The 17,269-nt window shown below is 35.3% G+C and overlaps 1 protein-coding gene across 3 annotated transcripts in view; it reads left to right on the top strand.

Moving 5' to 3' along the window:
• Nucleotides 1-17,269, top strand: part of LRFN5 (leucine rich repeat and fibronectin type III domain containing 5) — a 291,016-nt gene that overhangs the window by 264,841 nt on the left and 8,906 nt on the right. Inside the window, exons 3-5 of one of the 3 annotated variants that reach the window (XM_037060676.1) lie at nucleotides 5,348-6,752; nucleotides 9,361-10,064; nucleotides 16,091-16,134. In XM_037060676.1, coding sequence (XP_036916571.1) covers nucleotides 5,368-6,752; nucleotides 9,361-10,064; nucleotides 16,091-16,134 — 2,133 coding nt within the window. In that variant the 5' untranslated portion in view covers nucleotides 5,348-5,367. Of the gene's footprint in view, nucleotides 1-5,347; nucleotides 6,753-9,360; nucleotides 10,295-16,090; nucleotides 16,135-17,269 lie in introns of those variants that run through there. The other 2 variants (XM_037060677.1, XM_037060675.1) reach the window with 2 other exon arrangements.

Below are 17,269 nucleotides of genomic sequence, written 5' to 3' on the forward strand. Positions count from 1 at the left end.
AGGGTAGAGAGCCCAGAAATAGCTGCCCATAACTATAGAAGTCTCTGACAGTCAAGCAAAGGTGATGCTTTGGAACTAAGGTAGTCTCTGCAACATGTGGTATTGGGACAGCTGGACACCCTCATTCAGAAAAAGGAATTTAAACACAGATCTTAGATCATTGAAAAAAATCAGCTCAGTACAGGCCTGCGAACCAGAGGATCACAGTTCAATTCCCAGTCAGGGCACATGCCTGGATTGCAGGCAGGTTCCCTGCAGGCCAGTTCCCAGCAGGGGATGCACAAAAGGCAACCGTACATTGACGTTTCTCTCCCTCTCTCCTTCCCCTCTAAAGATAAATAAATAAAATCTTTAAAAAAATCAGTTCAAAATAGATTAGAGACCTAAAAGTGAAATGTAATAGCATAAAATCACTAGAAAGTAATGTAAGAAACCTAAATGACCATGAATATGGTGATGCCTTTTTACACACCAACACCTAAAACATGATCCATGAAAGAAATGACAAGCTGAATTTCATTAACACTAAAAATTTCTGCTCTGTTAAGGACAATGTGGAGAGAATAAAACAAGACACGCTGGGAGAAACTATTTGCTAAAGAACACATCTAATAAAAAACTCTTACCCAAAATATACAATGAAGCCTTAAAACTGAAGATAAAGAACAATTAATATGTATAAAAATGGACCAAAGACCCTAACAGACAGCTCACCAAAGAAGATGTAGATTTGGCAAATAATATATGAAAAGATACCACACATCGTATGTCCTCAGGAAAGTACAAATTAAAACAAACAACACCTATTAGAATGGCCAAAATATGGAACAATGACAACACCAAGGGCAAGTGAGGATGTGATACAACAGGAAGTTCCATTCATTGCTGGTAGGAATTATGGTGCAACCTCTTTGGGAGACAATTTGGCACTTTCTTGCAAAACTAAACACTTTCTTACTGAATGCTCCAGTAATCATATTCTTGGTATTTACCCAAAGGAGTTAAATATGCATGTCTACACAGAAGCCTTTATACAGATGTATGTAGAAGCTTTATTCATAATTGCCAAAACTGGGAAGCACCAAAGTGTCCTTTGGCAGGTGAGTAGATGAATGAACTTTGGTATATTCAGACAATGGAATATTATTCAGTGCTAAAAGAAATGAGGTATAAAGCCGTGAAAAGGCATGGAAGTACCTTAAAGCATATTACTAAGTGAAAAAAGTCAATCTGAAAAAGCTGCATACTATATGATTCCAACTATATGAAAAACATAATAGAAAAGGCAGAACTGTGGAGACAGCAAAAAGACCTGCGTTTGTCAGGAAGAGATGTGCTTGGGAGAGATGAGCAGGCAGAGCACAGAAGATTTGGGAGTAAGTGAAGATACTCTGTATGAGTCCATGATGGTGGATATCTGCCATTATACATTTTGCAAACCCATAGAATGTGTAAAACCAAGAGTGAACCCTAATGTAAATGTGGACTTTGGATGACTGCAAAGTGTCAAATCACATTCATTGATCAGAGTAAATTTACCATGTGGATAGGGGCTATTGATAATGGAGGCTTTCCATGTGTGGGAGCAGTTGTGAGATGAGAAATCTCTGTACCTTTTTGATATTTTGTTGTAAACCTAAAAGTACTTTACAAAATTAAGTGTTAAAAATATTTCTAAAAGCCCCGGCCAGTGTGGCTCAGGTGGTTTGAGTGCCATCCCATAACTGAAAGGCAGATTTGATGTTTCTCTCTCCCGCTTCCTCTATTTTTAGAAGCAATGAAACTATACCCGCAGGTGAAGATAAAATTAAAAAAAAATATATTTTTAAAAGGTCCTGGCTAGTGTAGCTCAGTGGATACAGCATGGGCCTGTGAACCAAAGGGTTGCCGCTTCTATTCTCAGTCAGGGCACATGCCTGGATTTTGGGCCAGGTCCCCAGTAGGGGGAGGGGTGTGAGAGGCAACCACACATTGATGTTTCTCTCTTTCTCTTTTTTTTTCTTTTCCCCTCTCTCTACAAATAAATAAATAACATCTTAAAAAGATAGTTTTAAAAGCTAAGCTGATTTTTCTTCCCCCCAGTTTATCGTTCCGGGTAGGTCTTCCTATTTACCCTTCTGTTGGTGGGGAAAACAGGAGGACATCCATGGATCTCTCCCCTTTCATAAAGGACTGTCACTTTCTGGAATACAAGGTCTGTCCAGAAAAAGTCCAAACATTGTTAATATAATGAGAATTGTTTGTGCAACATCCATGCAACCTGGCGGACAAGGAAAGTGGACCGGAATGAGCATGAATGAACAATGATGACTTCCCTGTACTAGTCAGTGGGGCAGTAGACCTCCTTTGTGTGAGGATGTGTACTGTGTAGACATCCCATTCAAAATGACTGAACAAATAGAGCAACAAATGTGCATCAAACTTTTGCATTGAAAACAAACTCCCAGTAACCAGAGGCGGGGAGGGAAATAGTGGGGAGAAAGAAGGGAAAGGCTCCTCAAAGAGCATGTAGAAAGGACCCATGGACAAAGCCAAAGGGGAGTAGGATTGATGGTGGGAAGTGGGGATGGGTAGGGCAGAGGAAAGTGGTGCTGGGAAAATGGAGACAACTGTATTCAAAGATTAACTTAAAAATTTGCATTAAGCTTGAATAGTCCACTGCGGAAACGGTTGGGATGACTCAGAAGGCCACATATATGGGCAATTGGCAATCAGCAGCTTCGTCACAACAGCGTGCTACCTCACGCTTCAAGTCTTGTGCAGAGTTTTTTGGCAAAACAGCATATCACCCAGGTGACTCAGCCCCCCATGCAGCCCAGATTTGGTGCCCTGTGACTTCTGGATTTTCCCAAAACTAAACTCACCTTTGAAAGGCAAGAGATTTCAGACTGTCGATGAGGTTCAGGAAAAAGAGAACAGAACAGCTGATGGCATTGGGAGAACTGTGTGAGGTCTCAAGGTGCCTACTTTGAAGGGGACTGAGGCATCAGTGTCCTATGTACAATGTTTCTTGTATCTTGTATCTTCTTCAATAAGTGTCTCTATTTTTCACAGTGTGTGGATGGATACTTTCTGGACAGATCTCATATAGTTCATTTAAGTTTATTTGCCTCCTTAGTGTTATGATGTTATTTTTAAAAGCATATATGATTTGTAGCCTATCTAGCTTATTTAATTGTTAGGGTAAGAATGATGGTCTTTGTAACTTTTTATATCTTTATCAGATGTATTGTTTAAAACACAGCAAAAATATGCTATACTTATCCACAGATATACAATTTCTGTTGCTTTTCACACATTTATAAAGTTTCAAGATTCCATCAGATACAATTTTCTTTTTGAGGAAAATTCCTTTATATTTTCTTTTAGTACCATTGTACTTCTAATGAATTTTTCAGTTTGTTTCTCTCAAGTATCTTTATTTTACTTTTATCTTTTATGAATGTATAAAACCATACCCAAGGTGGCAGACTTTCCTTTTTCTTGAAGTTCTATGGAGATTTTTTTTATTGTATTTTATCTTGCCTTACTTCCAAAAGGAAGTTAGTTAGAAGTCAGGTATTATTTTTATTTTGCTCACTTGTTATGTTATAATGTGTCTTATTTGTGTGACTGCTTTTATGTTTGTTTTTTTCTTTGGTTATCTTCAATATAATTATAATGTGTGTTGCTACAGTTTTTCTTATTTTAAACTTAGGTTAATGGGTTGCTGGGGCTTTTTATCACCAATCTGAGAAAAAATGCCATTATTTTTTCAAATAAATTTTTACCTTACAGCCTTCTACTGATATTGCAGTTTTATGTATGTTTGACTTCTTCATATTTTTTCCACAGGTCACTGAGCCTTTGTTCAAATTTATTTCCATCTTTTGCCTTTTTAATCAGTGTTTCATAATGGTTAGTATTTATTCCCCTGTTTCTACCTGGAGATTACTGGAGTTCTGGTTACTCTCCTTTTTGATTCTTCGCCTCATACATCCAAGCCACCCTACTCTGCACTCCCATCTCTTGTCTCATAAATAAGACTGTCGGTGTTTGGCTTTGCTTTTCCTTTTATGCTGTGGATTAGAAGGTGTCCTCAGGAGCAATGATAAGGTTCATTTTATAAATTCACTTTTCTCAAGGATCACAGTTCTGTGCTTCCTTTTTTCTGATGTCTGAATACTATAGTTTTATGTATTTTTTGCCACTTATTTTAGAAAAACTACATTAGTACTAGTCATTCCACCATGAACAGAGGGTACAACTCCACTTCATTTGTCAAAATGGCAATTCTTATTCATTAAAACCACATTTAATATGGCATAAAATGGGCATAAAGTAAATTGAACCTTTAAGAATATGTTTTATTTAGAAAACTAGGTGCATTATTTCTAGAATACTACATATTTCATGTTTGTTCAATTAAAATTGAATGATTTATCCAGCTACTTTTCCTTTTGGCATTTAAAACTAAATGTAACTTATATGAAGTTTTAATCATATAAATTAGTATTTTTATTTTTGAGCATTAATTTCAAAAGCAAATACTTACGATAGAACTGGAAACTGAAACTGTCCATCTTTTCAAATTAAATTTGGATAACTGTAAATCAATTATGATTTTGAGAAAAAGAAAATTTAACTCACTGTTAAGTGAGTCCAAAAAGATATATGTTAACACTGATAACTACTTTCCATAAGTTATCTTCAAAAATCCATGTTTACATCAAATAAAATTTTTATTGCTCAGAGAATTTGTAGCAAATTTCAGCATTATTATTTTTCAGAATATGATTCTATATTAATGTTAGAATGTGAAGGTTGTACTATGTTCAAGAGAATTTGTAACAATGAATGCAAATTTAATAAAAAATTAATTACTTTCCAATATAATGCCCAGGTTTAACAATTTCAAATATTGTCTCTTAGGTACCACTGAGGTTAGTAAGTTGAAACAGTTGCAAATCCTTAAATATGTCTTTAAGCTTTTGAACTTATGTTTGGGGCTTATGAGAAGTTTATCAGAACTCTAACACTCCATTTTGGGCTAAATATCTCTTTTTTTGTGCACCCATGGAGTTCCCGGGCCGTATTTCAAAAATAGCACTTAATTCACAGAAGTACAATAATCTGTTGTCTACTTTTCCCTGTTTGATTTTAAACCCTACAAAGTGTGGATGGTATATTTTGCATCTTAGTGTCCACTATACCCTCCAGTCCAGAGTAGATATTCTGTACTTGTTAAATAAACAAATGAATAAATCGTTTCTGTATTTCCATTTGAATTATAAAGGCTATTTTGCTAGGAGTTTGAACTTTGGTCAAATGATTGAATATTAACTCCATTTTGTGTCTTTTCTTCCAGGCTCTTAAATCTGATCTACAATGGAAAAATTCCTTTTTTATCTGTTTTTCATTGGCATAGCAGTGAGAGCTCAGATCTGTCCAAAGCGTTGTGTCTGTCAGATTTTGTCTCCGAATCTCGCAACCCTTTGTGCCAAGAAAGGGCTTTTATTTGTCCCTCCAAACATTGACAGAAGAACCGTGGAACTGCGGTTGGCAGACAATTTTGTTACCAATATCAAAAGGAAAGATTTTGCCAATATGACCAGCTTGGTGGACCTGACTCTGTCCAGGAATACAATAAGTTTTATTACACCTCACGCTTTTGCCGATTTACGAAATTTGAGGGCATTGCATTTGAACAGCAACAGATTGACTAAAATTACAAATGATATGTTCAGTGGGCTTTCCAACCTCCATCATTTGATACTGAACAATAATCAGCTGACTTTAATTTCATCTACAGCATTTGATGATGTCTTTGCCCTTGAGGAGCTGGATCTGTCCTATAATAATTTAGAAACAATCCCTTGGGATGCTGTGGAGAAGATGGTGAGCTTGCACACCCTTAGTCTGGACCACAATATGATCGATAATATTCCTAAGGGGACTTTCTCCCACTTGCACAAGATGACTCGGCTAGATGTAACATCCAATAAATTGCAGAAGCTGCCACCTGACCCTCTCTTTCAGCGAGCTCAGGTACTAGTGACCTCAGGAATCATAAACCCATCTACTTTTGCATTAAGTTTTGGGGGAAACCCTTTGCATTGCAATTGTGAATTGTTGTGGTTGAGGCGTCTGTCCAGAGAAGATGACCTGGAGACCTGTGCTTCTCCGGCACTTTTAACTGGTCGCTATTTTTGGTCAATTCCTGAGGAAGAGTTTTTGTGTGAGCCTCCTCTCATTACTCGTCATACCCATGAGATGAGAGTCCTGGAGGGTCAAAGGGCGACCCTGAGGTGCAAAGCCCGGGGAGACCCTGAACCTGCAATTCACTGGATTTCTCCTGAAGGGAAGCTGATTTCAAATGCAACGAGATCTCTGGTGTATGATAATGGAACACTTGACATTGTTATAACAACTGTAAAGGATACAGGTGCTTTTACCTGCATTGCTTCCAATCCTGCGGGGGAAGCAACACAAACAGTGGATCTTCACATAATTAAGCTCCCTCACTTGCTAAACAGTACAAACCACATCCATGAGCCCGATCCTGGTTCTTCGGATATCTCAACTTCTACCAAGTCAGGCTCTAATGCAAGCAGTAGTAACGGTGATACTAAAATGAGTCAAGAGAAGATTGTGGTGGCAGAAGCAACATCATCTACGGCATTACTTAAATTTAATTTTCAAAGAAATATCCCTGGCATACGTATGTTTCAAATCCAGTACAATGGTACTTATGATGACACCCTTGTTTACAGGTAAGAAAAATTAAGCAAATCTCTAAACTTACCATGTATTGCAGTGCAGGACTTGTTAAGGCACTTGGATAATTTTTCATCGCAGTGCTCCTCTGTATTGGAGTTATAGTATTCCATGTTTTAAGTGTGTAATGTAAGCGTTGTGAAAGAGGAATACATGTGGGGAACTATTTTGAATGGTGTTATTTTTAGAGTTTAAATTTATATTTAATTTTATGCTTACCCCCCCCCCCATCTAAGAGATGTGACTATCAGAGAACAAGATGGATTTATTTAAAAAATTCAAAAACATACCAGAACTTACACATCCATATGAGTGTTCTTTCCTTCAAAGAAGTCATGTTGGGAGGCTATACCATTATCCCAATGATGCTGCCATTGCTCAAAATACTTTTGGAATTATCTTTAGAACCTTCGTCATACTATTTTGAATATCCTCAGTGGTGGCAAATCATCGTCTTTTGAGGGTGAATTTGAATTTTGGAAACAAGCAAAAGCCATTTGGAGCCAAGTCTTGTGAATAAGGTGGGTGATCAAGATGGGTATTACCATTTTGGGCCAAAGATTGGATGTAACTATAAAATAATGAGACTGATATTTTGAGTGATTGACTTCTGTGCATGCATGTTGTCTCATATACGCTGGTTCTTAAGGCAGTTCCAAAGGGAGACTTTGTAAATATTTTGAGCAGTGAGAGTATCACTGGAGTTAAGTATGTAATCTCCTGTAAAGACATGGATAGAGAGAATTTACATCTGACTAAAGAATTTCTGGTATGTTTTTCTAAAGCTCAGCCTCATTGATTTATAGTCACATCTTGTCCAATTTTAGTTGGAGATACACCTTTCTACCCCTCCATATAATTTTGTCGATGATAGATTTCTATTAATCTTAGGGAGCAATGCAAAATCATGGCTTTGAATATGTATATATACACACACATATACATATATGTGTGTATATATATATATGTCTTTTCTAAAATTAGGTTAACCCAGTTCTTATGTACCTGTGAGAGTTCTTGAAGATAATTTAATTTTCACTCATGTGTAGAAATGAGATAAATTTTGAACATGAACCTGAGCTGGTAAAACAACAACAACAACAACAACAAAAACTGGCCCATCTAGCCATGTGATCAATCCCAGGAAAGGTTCTACCTGACTGAGTTTTAATTTACTCATCTTTAAAAGGAAAAGATTAAAATAAATGTTCTCTAATACCTCTCTTATTACTAAAATTATGGGGTGTAGACTACGATTCATATATATTAGCATAAAGTAGTCTAGTCTTGGTCTTGTTATACTCCTCTCTTTGCCTGGGCAATGGGTTATTTAACACACTGTGAAAGACACGCATCCACCCCCTGCTCCTCACCTTCCTGTAGCTACTACACATTCCACATATTTTAAACATTTATTCTGTGAAATAGGTTAGTTTCCATTTTCTAAATTCTAAGACATTAATTAACCCACGACAAGTAAATTTTATGTAACTCTGAGGAAATGGCTTGAATTCCAGATCCTAATGTTTGTCATGTATAACATTTTGATAATGCTTATCTCATGCAGTCACTGTGAAAATTAAATTCTAATGTTTATGCAATGCTTAGTAATGCCTGACATTCATCATCACTCAGTAAATGGTAGTGATCTCAATCTCAAATACATACTCTGACTTGAGAGCGTCCTGGTGCTTTTAGATGGCATTGTTTAGGTTGTATAACAGATTAGCATTGCCAAGTTTTTTTTTAAACTCTCTTTCAGGGTAAAAATAGGGTTTCAAGCCTTTTTCCACAATAGATTTTAGTTTAGGTCATAGTTTAAGTTTACTGGGAAAAAAAGTTAGTGGAAAAATACTCTTCCACAGAAGAGTTTTGTGATATAATAGATTCCGAGATATATCTAAACTCATCAAATGTTACGAACTGTTTTGAAAGTAAATCTGTCATCCCACAGTGGGGAGGATGAGGGATGCATGCTCTCTCTAGCCAACAGCCTTGCCCTGTCCATGTTTACATGATAATGTTACTCATGCATTTTCATCAAACTCATTCCGATAAAAAATGTACAGGGAACCCAGTGTTGAACGTTTAAGAGAGGGCAGACATCAAGAAATAAAGTACTTCAACCTTAGCCACAATCATAGTTTTTAAAGATAGTTTTACTGGGTTCCATTCTGATTTCTGATGTGATTGTCACTGTTTTCCCTTCCTTTGAATTGGCTTTTAGTCACAGAGGTGTTGTGAGTGCTAAATGGATTTGTTTAGTAGTGAGATAATGTTATAGTCACACCTTTCAAAAGCAATATGTCATAAATGATTTTTTAGAAGTGGCTTTTATTAGGAGTTCTGCTTTGCCATACAATGTAATTAGTAAGCTTGTCAAAGGCCTGGTGCAGGCACCCTTAATATAATGCAGAATCCAACAATAACTGTTGGCCATTTTTACTGGGGAAATATACGATTTGAACATTTTCCCATATTTTATACCTGTGATTGGGCTTATCTGAATGAATACTGAAATGAAACAGAACAAGTCATAATGACTCTGTGTGTATATATGTTTTGTTTTGTTTTGAATATTAACACAATTTCATTGTCCCTCAGAATGATACCTCCTACGAGCAAAACTTTTCTTGTCAATAACCTGGCTGCTGGAACCATGTATGACTTGTGTGTCTTGGCAATATATGACGATGGCATCACTTCCCTCACTGCCACAAGAGTCGTGGGTTGCATCCAGTTTACTACAGAACAGGATTACGTGCGATGCCATTTCATGCAGTCCCAGTTTTTGGGAGGGACCATGATTATTATTATTGGTGGAATAATTGTAGCATCCGTGCTGGTTTTCATCATCATTCTCATGATCCGGTATAAGGTTTGTAACAATAATGGGCAGCACAAGGTCACCAAGGTCAGCAATGTCTACTCTCAAACCAACGGGGCTCAAATGCAAGGCTGCAGTGTAACGCTGCCCCAGTCCCTGTCCAAACAAGCTGTGGGACATGAAGAGAATGCCCAGTGTTGTAAAGTTGCCAATGACAATGTGATGCAATCTTCAGAAATTTGTTCGAGTCAGGACTCCTCTACCACTACCTCTGCTTTGCCTCCTACCTGGACTTCAAGCTCCCAAAAGCAGAAAAGAAAGACAGGCACAAAGCCAAGTACCGAACCGCAGAGCGAAGCTGTCACAAATGTTGAGTCCCAAAACACTAACAGGAACAACTCAACTGCATTGCAGTTAGCTAGTCGACCTCCTGATTCGGTCACAGAGGGGCCCACATCTAAAAGAGCACATTCAAAGCCAAGTAAGTTTCTCACTTTGCCTGCTGAGAGACCCAGAGCAAGGCACAGGTACTCCCTGAATGGAGAATTAAAGCAATACTATTGTTATATTAACTCACCGAGCACATGTGGACTATTTTCTAAAAGAAGCCTGTCTATGAATGGGGTGTTAATTCAGTCCCACAGTTCTGATGGGCATAGTGGAAAAGCAACTCTTTCAAATTCTGAGTGTGTATTGGAAAGCACTATGTAACCTATTTTTTAATGAAAAAATTTTTTGAAAACTCATATAAGAAGTTGGAATTTGAAATTTCAGTACATTTTCTCTGACGCATAGCCAGTAGAGCCAAGGTGTATAAACCTCTAGGATTTATATATATGTAAAAGCATGACATGGTAACAGTGCCTTTCCCCAAAAGGATTGGCTTCCAGGTTCTGCGGTAGCAGACTGCAAGATGAAAGTTGTTGTAGCAGAAATAAAGTCTTGCATAAATAATGATATCTCTGCATCTTACAAAGGACCACCTATGAATAATTAGAACTTTTCAATGAATAGATTGCCTATTTCTTTCAATGACAGTGGTGTTTATTTTTAGACAAATAGTGTAGAGAAAAAGTTTGTGTTGTTATGTTATTTAAAATAAAATATTGAGTAAGTACATCCAGACAAGTGTTAAAATAAGTACCTTTCTAAACAATGTTTTTGGTTTTGGTCCCTAAATGGCTTTGTGATATTTCTCATACAGGACACAGGTTTTTCGGTGGGAAACAAAAGAAAATGCAATTGATTTTAAATAAAAATTGCATTTATAAAAAAAATTAAGTTCAGTTTTAAGTTACAGGCCACAATTTTATATACATCTACCTTGGCATATGAAGGTGCTTTTATTAATTTAATACATATTTGCTGAATGAATAAGTTTTATTTTCTCTTAATGAGTGCATGTTAAAAAAGGGAGACAAAAATACAAGATTGCCGTTATCAAAAGGATGTTTATTTTTATCACTAAGTACTTTAACAAAGACTTCTGATGAATTTATTACATTTACAAGCAATATAAAGTCATTGCTCATTAACCAGGTACTGGTTTCATATGTCCCGTTTGCACTGTAATTCTGAATTCACTGTTTCTTTTTTAGAGTAAATTTATTTATTATTTCAACTAAAACCAGTGGTAAAATTGAATTATAAATCATGAAGCTTTTGAAAAAAAGAATTTTAACGGTAGCCAGGCAACGTTACTGCTCCTTGTTGAAGTGGCAGTTTCGGATATTCATGAACTCACGGTCTACAGATAAATGTTTCTATCAACTTGTAGAAAAATCTAACAATATTGTACAGTAACCTGATGGTGTTTTATTAAAGATTGGTAAGTGAGGGTTAACATTAACTTTCCTGTTTTAGTTGCTGTTTTGTTTTGAGAATAAGGCTACTGTGGTAACCTCGTAGAAAAATATTAGCCATATGTAATAAGCATTCATTAACTCAGATCACTTGAAATACCATTTAAAACACAGTTGAGGAAGGTCAATCATTAGTTCAATTTCCTCCTGTTAGAGGCATATATAAAAATTTCAGTTAATTTTAACCTTATAGAGGTACTTATTACTCATGATGCATCATGATGTTATTAAAAAGAGGGCAAGAGTAAAGCAATTAGAGATTACTTTCAATGCCAATCTTGAAAATCATTGTCTGATGGGCTTTTATTTTTTATTACCTTAGGTGTTTCCTTAAGTGCCTTCTCTGCCCTGCTTCCCTTTTCTGAAGTTTTCCTTTCACATTTCTAAAATCTAATCAGCATTCTTGGGTCACGTACATAGTTCTTGTGAGGAATAAATGAGATCACATATGGTAGCATTTTATAAAGTAAAAAATATTATACATGTATTTGTAACACTATTTCTGTAATAATGCTTTAACTCCAATTAAATATTTTTGTTTATTTTTAACTTCAAAAGTTGATACACAATTTCTTTATTTTCTTTTTTTTTTTAAATGGGTGTATAATTGACCTACAACATTATATTACTTTCAGGTGCATAACATAATGATTCAGTATTTGTATATGTTGTGAAATTATCACCACAACAAGTCTACCACCACACATAGTTACTGAATTCTTTTTCTTGTGGTGAGTACGTCTAAATTATGCTCCCTTAGAAATTTTCAAATACACATACAGCATTATCAGCTATAGTATAAAGCTGTACATTATATTCCTATGACTTCTTTACTTTATAATTACAAGTTGGTACTTCTTGGCTTCCTTCATCTATTTTGCCCTCCCTCCTGTCCCCTGTCTCTGAGAACCACCAATCCATTCTCTGTACCCATGAGCTTGGGTTTTGCTTTGTTTTGTTTCTTAGATTCCACATATAAGTGAGATTATATGGTATTTGTCTTTCTGTAATAATGCTCTAATCCTTATTAAACATTGTCAATTATTATTAATTATTTAATTCTTCATGGGGTGCTGATGGACAGAAGTATATTATTTTCCCCCTCTCTAGATTTTACCTATAAAATATTTTTTTTAAATCCTGAATATAGAAAAGCTTTTGAAATGTAAATAAATGAATCCCTGGAGAAGGTATCTCTGGGATTAGGAAGACTACGGACAAGGGGGCTATAAAATCAGGCAACACAGACAGCAGCGTAGCACATTTACTCCAGGCTACTGATTCATGTATTTTGTATTTTCCAGTTGTCCATATTTTTAAAAGTCAATTTCCTGCTTATGTTGTTAATGAAACTTAAATATTTTTTTATTTCTCATAAGCATTTGGAACTCTTTAATATGTAACCATGTGAAATTTATTCTGTTTGACTACAGCCGTTGAAACCATTTAAATTTGTATTACTTTTCTAAGGCTATTTTTAGGGTGTATTAACCAAAGGCTTGAACACTTTCTTCTTAGCAAGGATAAGAAGTCCTGTGTTCCTTTCTTTTAAAATGTTTGTATTTTGAGAGATCGACAAAATATTGGCCCATCGAGAGGGGCTAATGTTTTTTGTTTTTATTTCATAAGTATGTGAAAAAAATTTTGCTCAAGGTAGTTTCATGCAAAGTGAATGAAAAATAAATCTATGGGAAGGTTGGGGTTGATTAAACATACCAGGCATAATGTCCAAGACGCAATATGACTCAGGTGAATGAGTGACTGAATGGGTAGATAAATGTGTAAATGAACAGAGCCAGGGAGGACGATGCAGTAATAAGAATTTTTGTTAATGAGCACAATGCAGAGATTTGTGTTCTAAGTATTTAATTACTAGAAGCAAGAAATTCTTTGTCTCTTTCTTGTTGTTTTTCTTTGTCATTTCATGCATTCCTCATTTAACCAACCCTTCTACATATGTATATATGTATGTGATATATATATATATATATATATATCACACATACCTGTGTGTGGTGTATACATATATACACATATGTATATATGCATATGCCATATATGTGTGTATACTTTATATATATGCATATATATTCTCTCTGTGTGTATATATATATTCTGTATATATATGGCCCAATATATATATATATATTTGCTATTGGTTGTTGTCAACAATGTATAAGCTATATATGTTTTTGCTTCCTCATTCATAAAATTTGCTTTCTTGTTCATAAATATTTTCTTTGATTTTTAACAGTTTGATACTATGAATTCAGCTTGTTCAATGGTGATACATATTAATGGACAATATATTTAGAGGTGTACTCTAAACATTTTTAAATTATGTGTTTTTTTGTTGTTTTTGTTTCTTTTGGATAATTCTCTCCAATGTGAATATGTCAAATTCCCATTAAAGTAGGCCTTTAAAATATACATATATATCTGTACAATATCTGAGTGTCATAAAGGGGTAATGGGGCATCCAAGAAAGCAATGCTCCTTTTTATTAGAATGAAGACCACCACTCTCTTCGCTGTGTAAAGCCTTCCCTTGAGTCCTGGGAAGAGTCCAGTGTTTCTGTGTTATGTGGATGCATGTGTGAGTTTGTGTTAAGTGTTTCAGGAAAAGGACTTGAGTAGAGATGTGGATAAGATGGGAAAACATTTTTCTTATCTTCCTTAGTGGATCATGATGATAACAATAATAATCTATATTAGAATGTTCGTGAGTTAAATATTAGTTGAGTAAATTATGGATAAGAAATGTCTCATTTTTTAAATTTGAAGGAGGATACTCTGGTTTCTCTTCAGATCATATAAATCTTTTGCCTTTGACTAAAATTTCATGGAGTAAAGAGAAAATAACCAAAATTAATGACTGGAATTTTAAAATAGTGTCAGAACTCTGTCTCTTAGATTACTCAATATTTTCACTTCTGTACTAGACTGGTACGTGCTGGGATTACAAATACAATAGTTTTGTCATTTTGTTTGAGAGGGTTTTTTTTTTTTTGCAATAGAAACTATTGTTTTTATTGTAGCAGCACAAGTGATCATGTAATATATGAAGAATGGTAAACATATTAGTGCAATAAAGCCATCCTAAAAATGCAGTGTTATGTGAAGTGAAGCATAGAAAGCAGCAGTTTTTTACTGGGAATATGTTTGGCTATTTCAAAGTCAAAATGGAGGGTCTGAAGTTACCATCAGATATGAATACACTTACATATTCCTATACTCTATATAAGTAAAAACTGTCTATCTACATAGATGGATTTTACATGCATATTTATAAAATGAATCAGTTAAAATCATAATTTGGGTCCTGTAAAATGGACTGTAATTAATGTAACAAAGTCAGATTTAAGTAGGCTGGCTACCAGAGAACTTCCCCAAGAACAGCTGTACAAACTATACCTGCTATTTATCAGATTACAGTGGAATATAAACTCTCTAGTACAAATTAATCTTTCTGAACATCTTAATGATATCCGCCTCTACAAGTTGTCTACCTTCATCTATTCTCTTTAGATATATGACTATTGTTCATAAATTTTAAAAACAAAAAAATCTTCAAATACATTCAGGGAAAAGCTACAAAGTCCCTTTATTTTGTGTTTAGAGGTGGTTATACATTTAATCTTGCCTCAAATGTATCTTGAGGTAACCCCAAAATATGACTAGCAAATAACTATTTCAGAAACATGAAGGGATTTACCTAACGTAATTGGCTCTGCCATAATGCAAGTTCCTAATTGTTGCCTTCTGTATAATGTGCACATGTCTTTTTTATTGCTTTCAGGAATCTAGATATTTCAAACCTAACCTCCAGAGGCCATTGTACATGGGTATGGATATTTGTGCTGGAGTTTTGTAAGAAAGTACTTTGTACTTTTCTCATCACACTCACCTATGCACTTTGAGAATGACTTTTTCTTAAAATGCCTAATTTTTTCTTCTCACTGTGTCACTTGTTAATGACCAGTAGAAGTATTTGCTTTAAAAGAGGACATTTTGGAAAGAAACAGAATGTGTGCTGTGCAGGGCTGCGTAAGGGCATGAAACATTTATAGGCGACTGGAATCACCCATGGATTATTGAGGGCAGAGGATTTACATTTAGAACGTTACTGTTTTACATAAGGATAGGTGGGTATTTGGTGAAACATGTTCTTGTTTGCAGGGTTATTGAATAATGGCTTGTGTTGCAAATGATTATTTTACACTCTGTGTGGTAAATAAGGTAAAACTATGTTTTCCCCCTTGGATTTTTTCCTTGATGTATTTTCTCATATTAATCAAATGCAACTCTCTATCTGAAATGTTGATTTTGAGCAGAGAAAATGAAGAGATGCCTTATTGTCCTACTAAGGTTCTTGCAGGAAAAGTGCATTCCATATTGAAAATTGCTCACTTTAGTCATCTGAATAAGATCCTAAAAATCCCGGTGTATGGTATTATGAATCAGGAAGTAGCCACAGAGAACATAAAGTATTATGAAAGTCAGTTGCAATTAACCCAAGAACTAGTAAGTAAAAAAAAAAAGTCTAGGTAAATCATTGTGAAGAGAAATCATCTCAAGATTTCAGTGTTTTAAGATCTGTTTCTTAAAAAAAATAATTGTTTATGATACTGAAATTTTATCCCCAGATGCTTTGCTGTCTAATGTTGACCAGACTGTCCAGGAAACACAGGTGAGATTCTTGTTTTCCTATTGCATACTCCAGCACTTTAGATGGCATGGCCTTTTATAAGTGATTTTTTAAATTTTTGTTTTGCTACCTTGCGTAGTTTATTGAAATTTTTTAAAAATATGTTTTTTATTTATTTTTAGAGATAGGGGAAGGGAAAGAGAAAGAGTAGGAGAGAAACATCGATGTGTGGTTGCCTCTCATGTGTCCCCTACTGGGGATCTGGCCTGCAACCCAGGCATGTGCCCTGACTGGGAATCAAACCAGCAACCCTTTGCTTCACAGGCCCGTGCTCAATCCACTGAGCTACACCAGCCAGGGCTTGAAATTTTTAATTAAAACTTAAAGTCAACAGCAAAGAATGAAATTCAGCAGAGTTAAGTGAATTTCTGATTCCTACATTTTTTTTATCTTTCTTTCTTTCTTTCTTTTTGTTGTTGTTGGAAACCAGCTTTTTTATTTATAAAGATTTATTATTTTTAAATTTATTTAATTATTTTTCAAGTACAGTTTTCTGTCTATTACTCCCATCCCATCCCCACTCCCACACCCCCTCCGTGTTCCCCTCTTCCCTCCCATTTCCACCCTTCCTAAATTTTGACATATTCCTGCTTAGGTGAACATTTCTCATTCATTCCTTAGTAATAAAGGAACACTGATATGACTGGAGTCACTCTTGGAACCATGTGCAATATGACGTACAGTTTAGAAGGATTTCCCAATGGGAAGAAAGTAGATTAATAAAATCTATTCACTCCTATCCTTGACCTCTACATCTTAATAGGAGCTGAGACGACCCATTATATTTTATTGAAAGTGGTGGAGCCGAGGTGTTTCACTGTTATCTAAAATGAATGAAGCTGCTCTAAAATGCAGCAAAAGACTACCCATGAAATATTCATGGTGTTCCTTTTGTCAGCAAGAAATTACTCTTCTCAGTGTTTTTTTTTTAAGTTTCAAATGAGTATTTGATTCCTGCATTTTAATTTGATCAGAAAGTGTGTTCCAGAGCAAAATAGCACTTTAGCAATCTGTTCAAACAGCTGGAATCATCAGCCATTTGCTTGAAGTTTGGCACGGAAAAAAATACCCTGCTTTTAAAAGTTCTATAAAAGGCCATTGATTTATTTCTTGGTAA

The sequence above is a fragment of the Sturnira hondurensis genome, unplaced genomic scaffold (genome assembly GCF_014824575.4).
Source record: "Sturnira hondurensis isolate 20B ecotype Veracruz unplaced genomic scaffold, ASM1482457v3 Scaffold0012346, whole genome shotgun sequence".
In the NCBI taxonomy this organism is placed as follows: Eukaryota; Metazoa; Chordata; class Mammalia; order Chiroptera; family Phyllostomidae; genus Sturnira; species Sturnira hondurensis.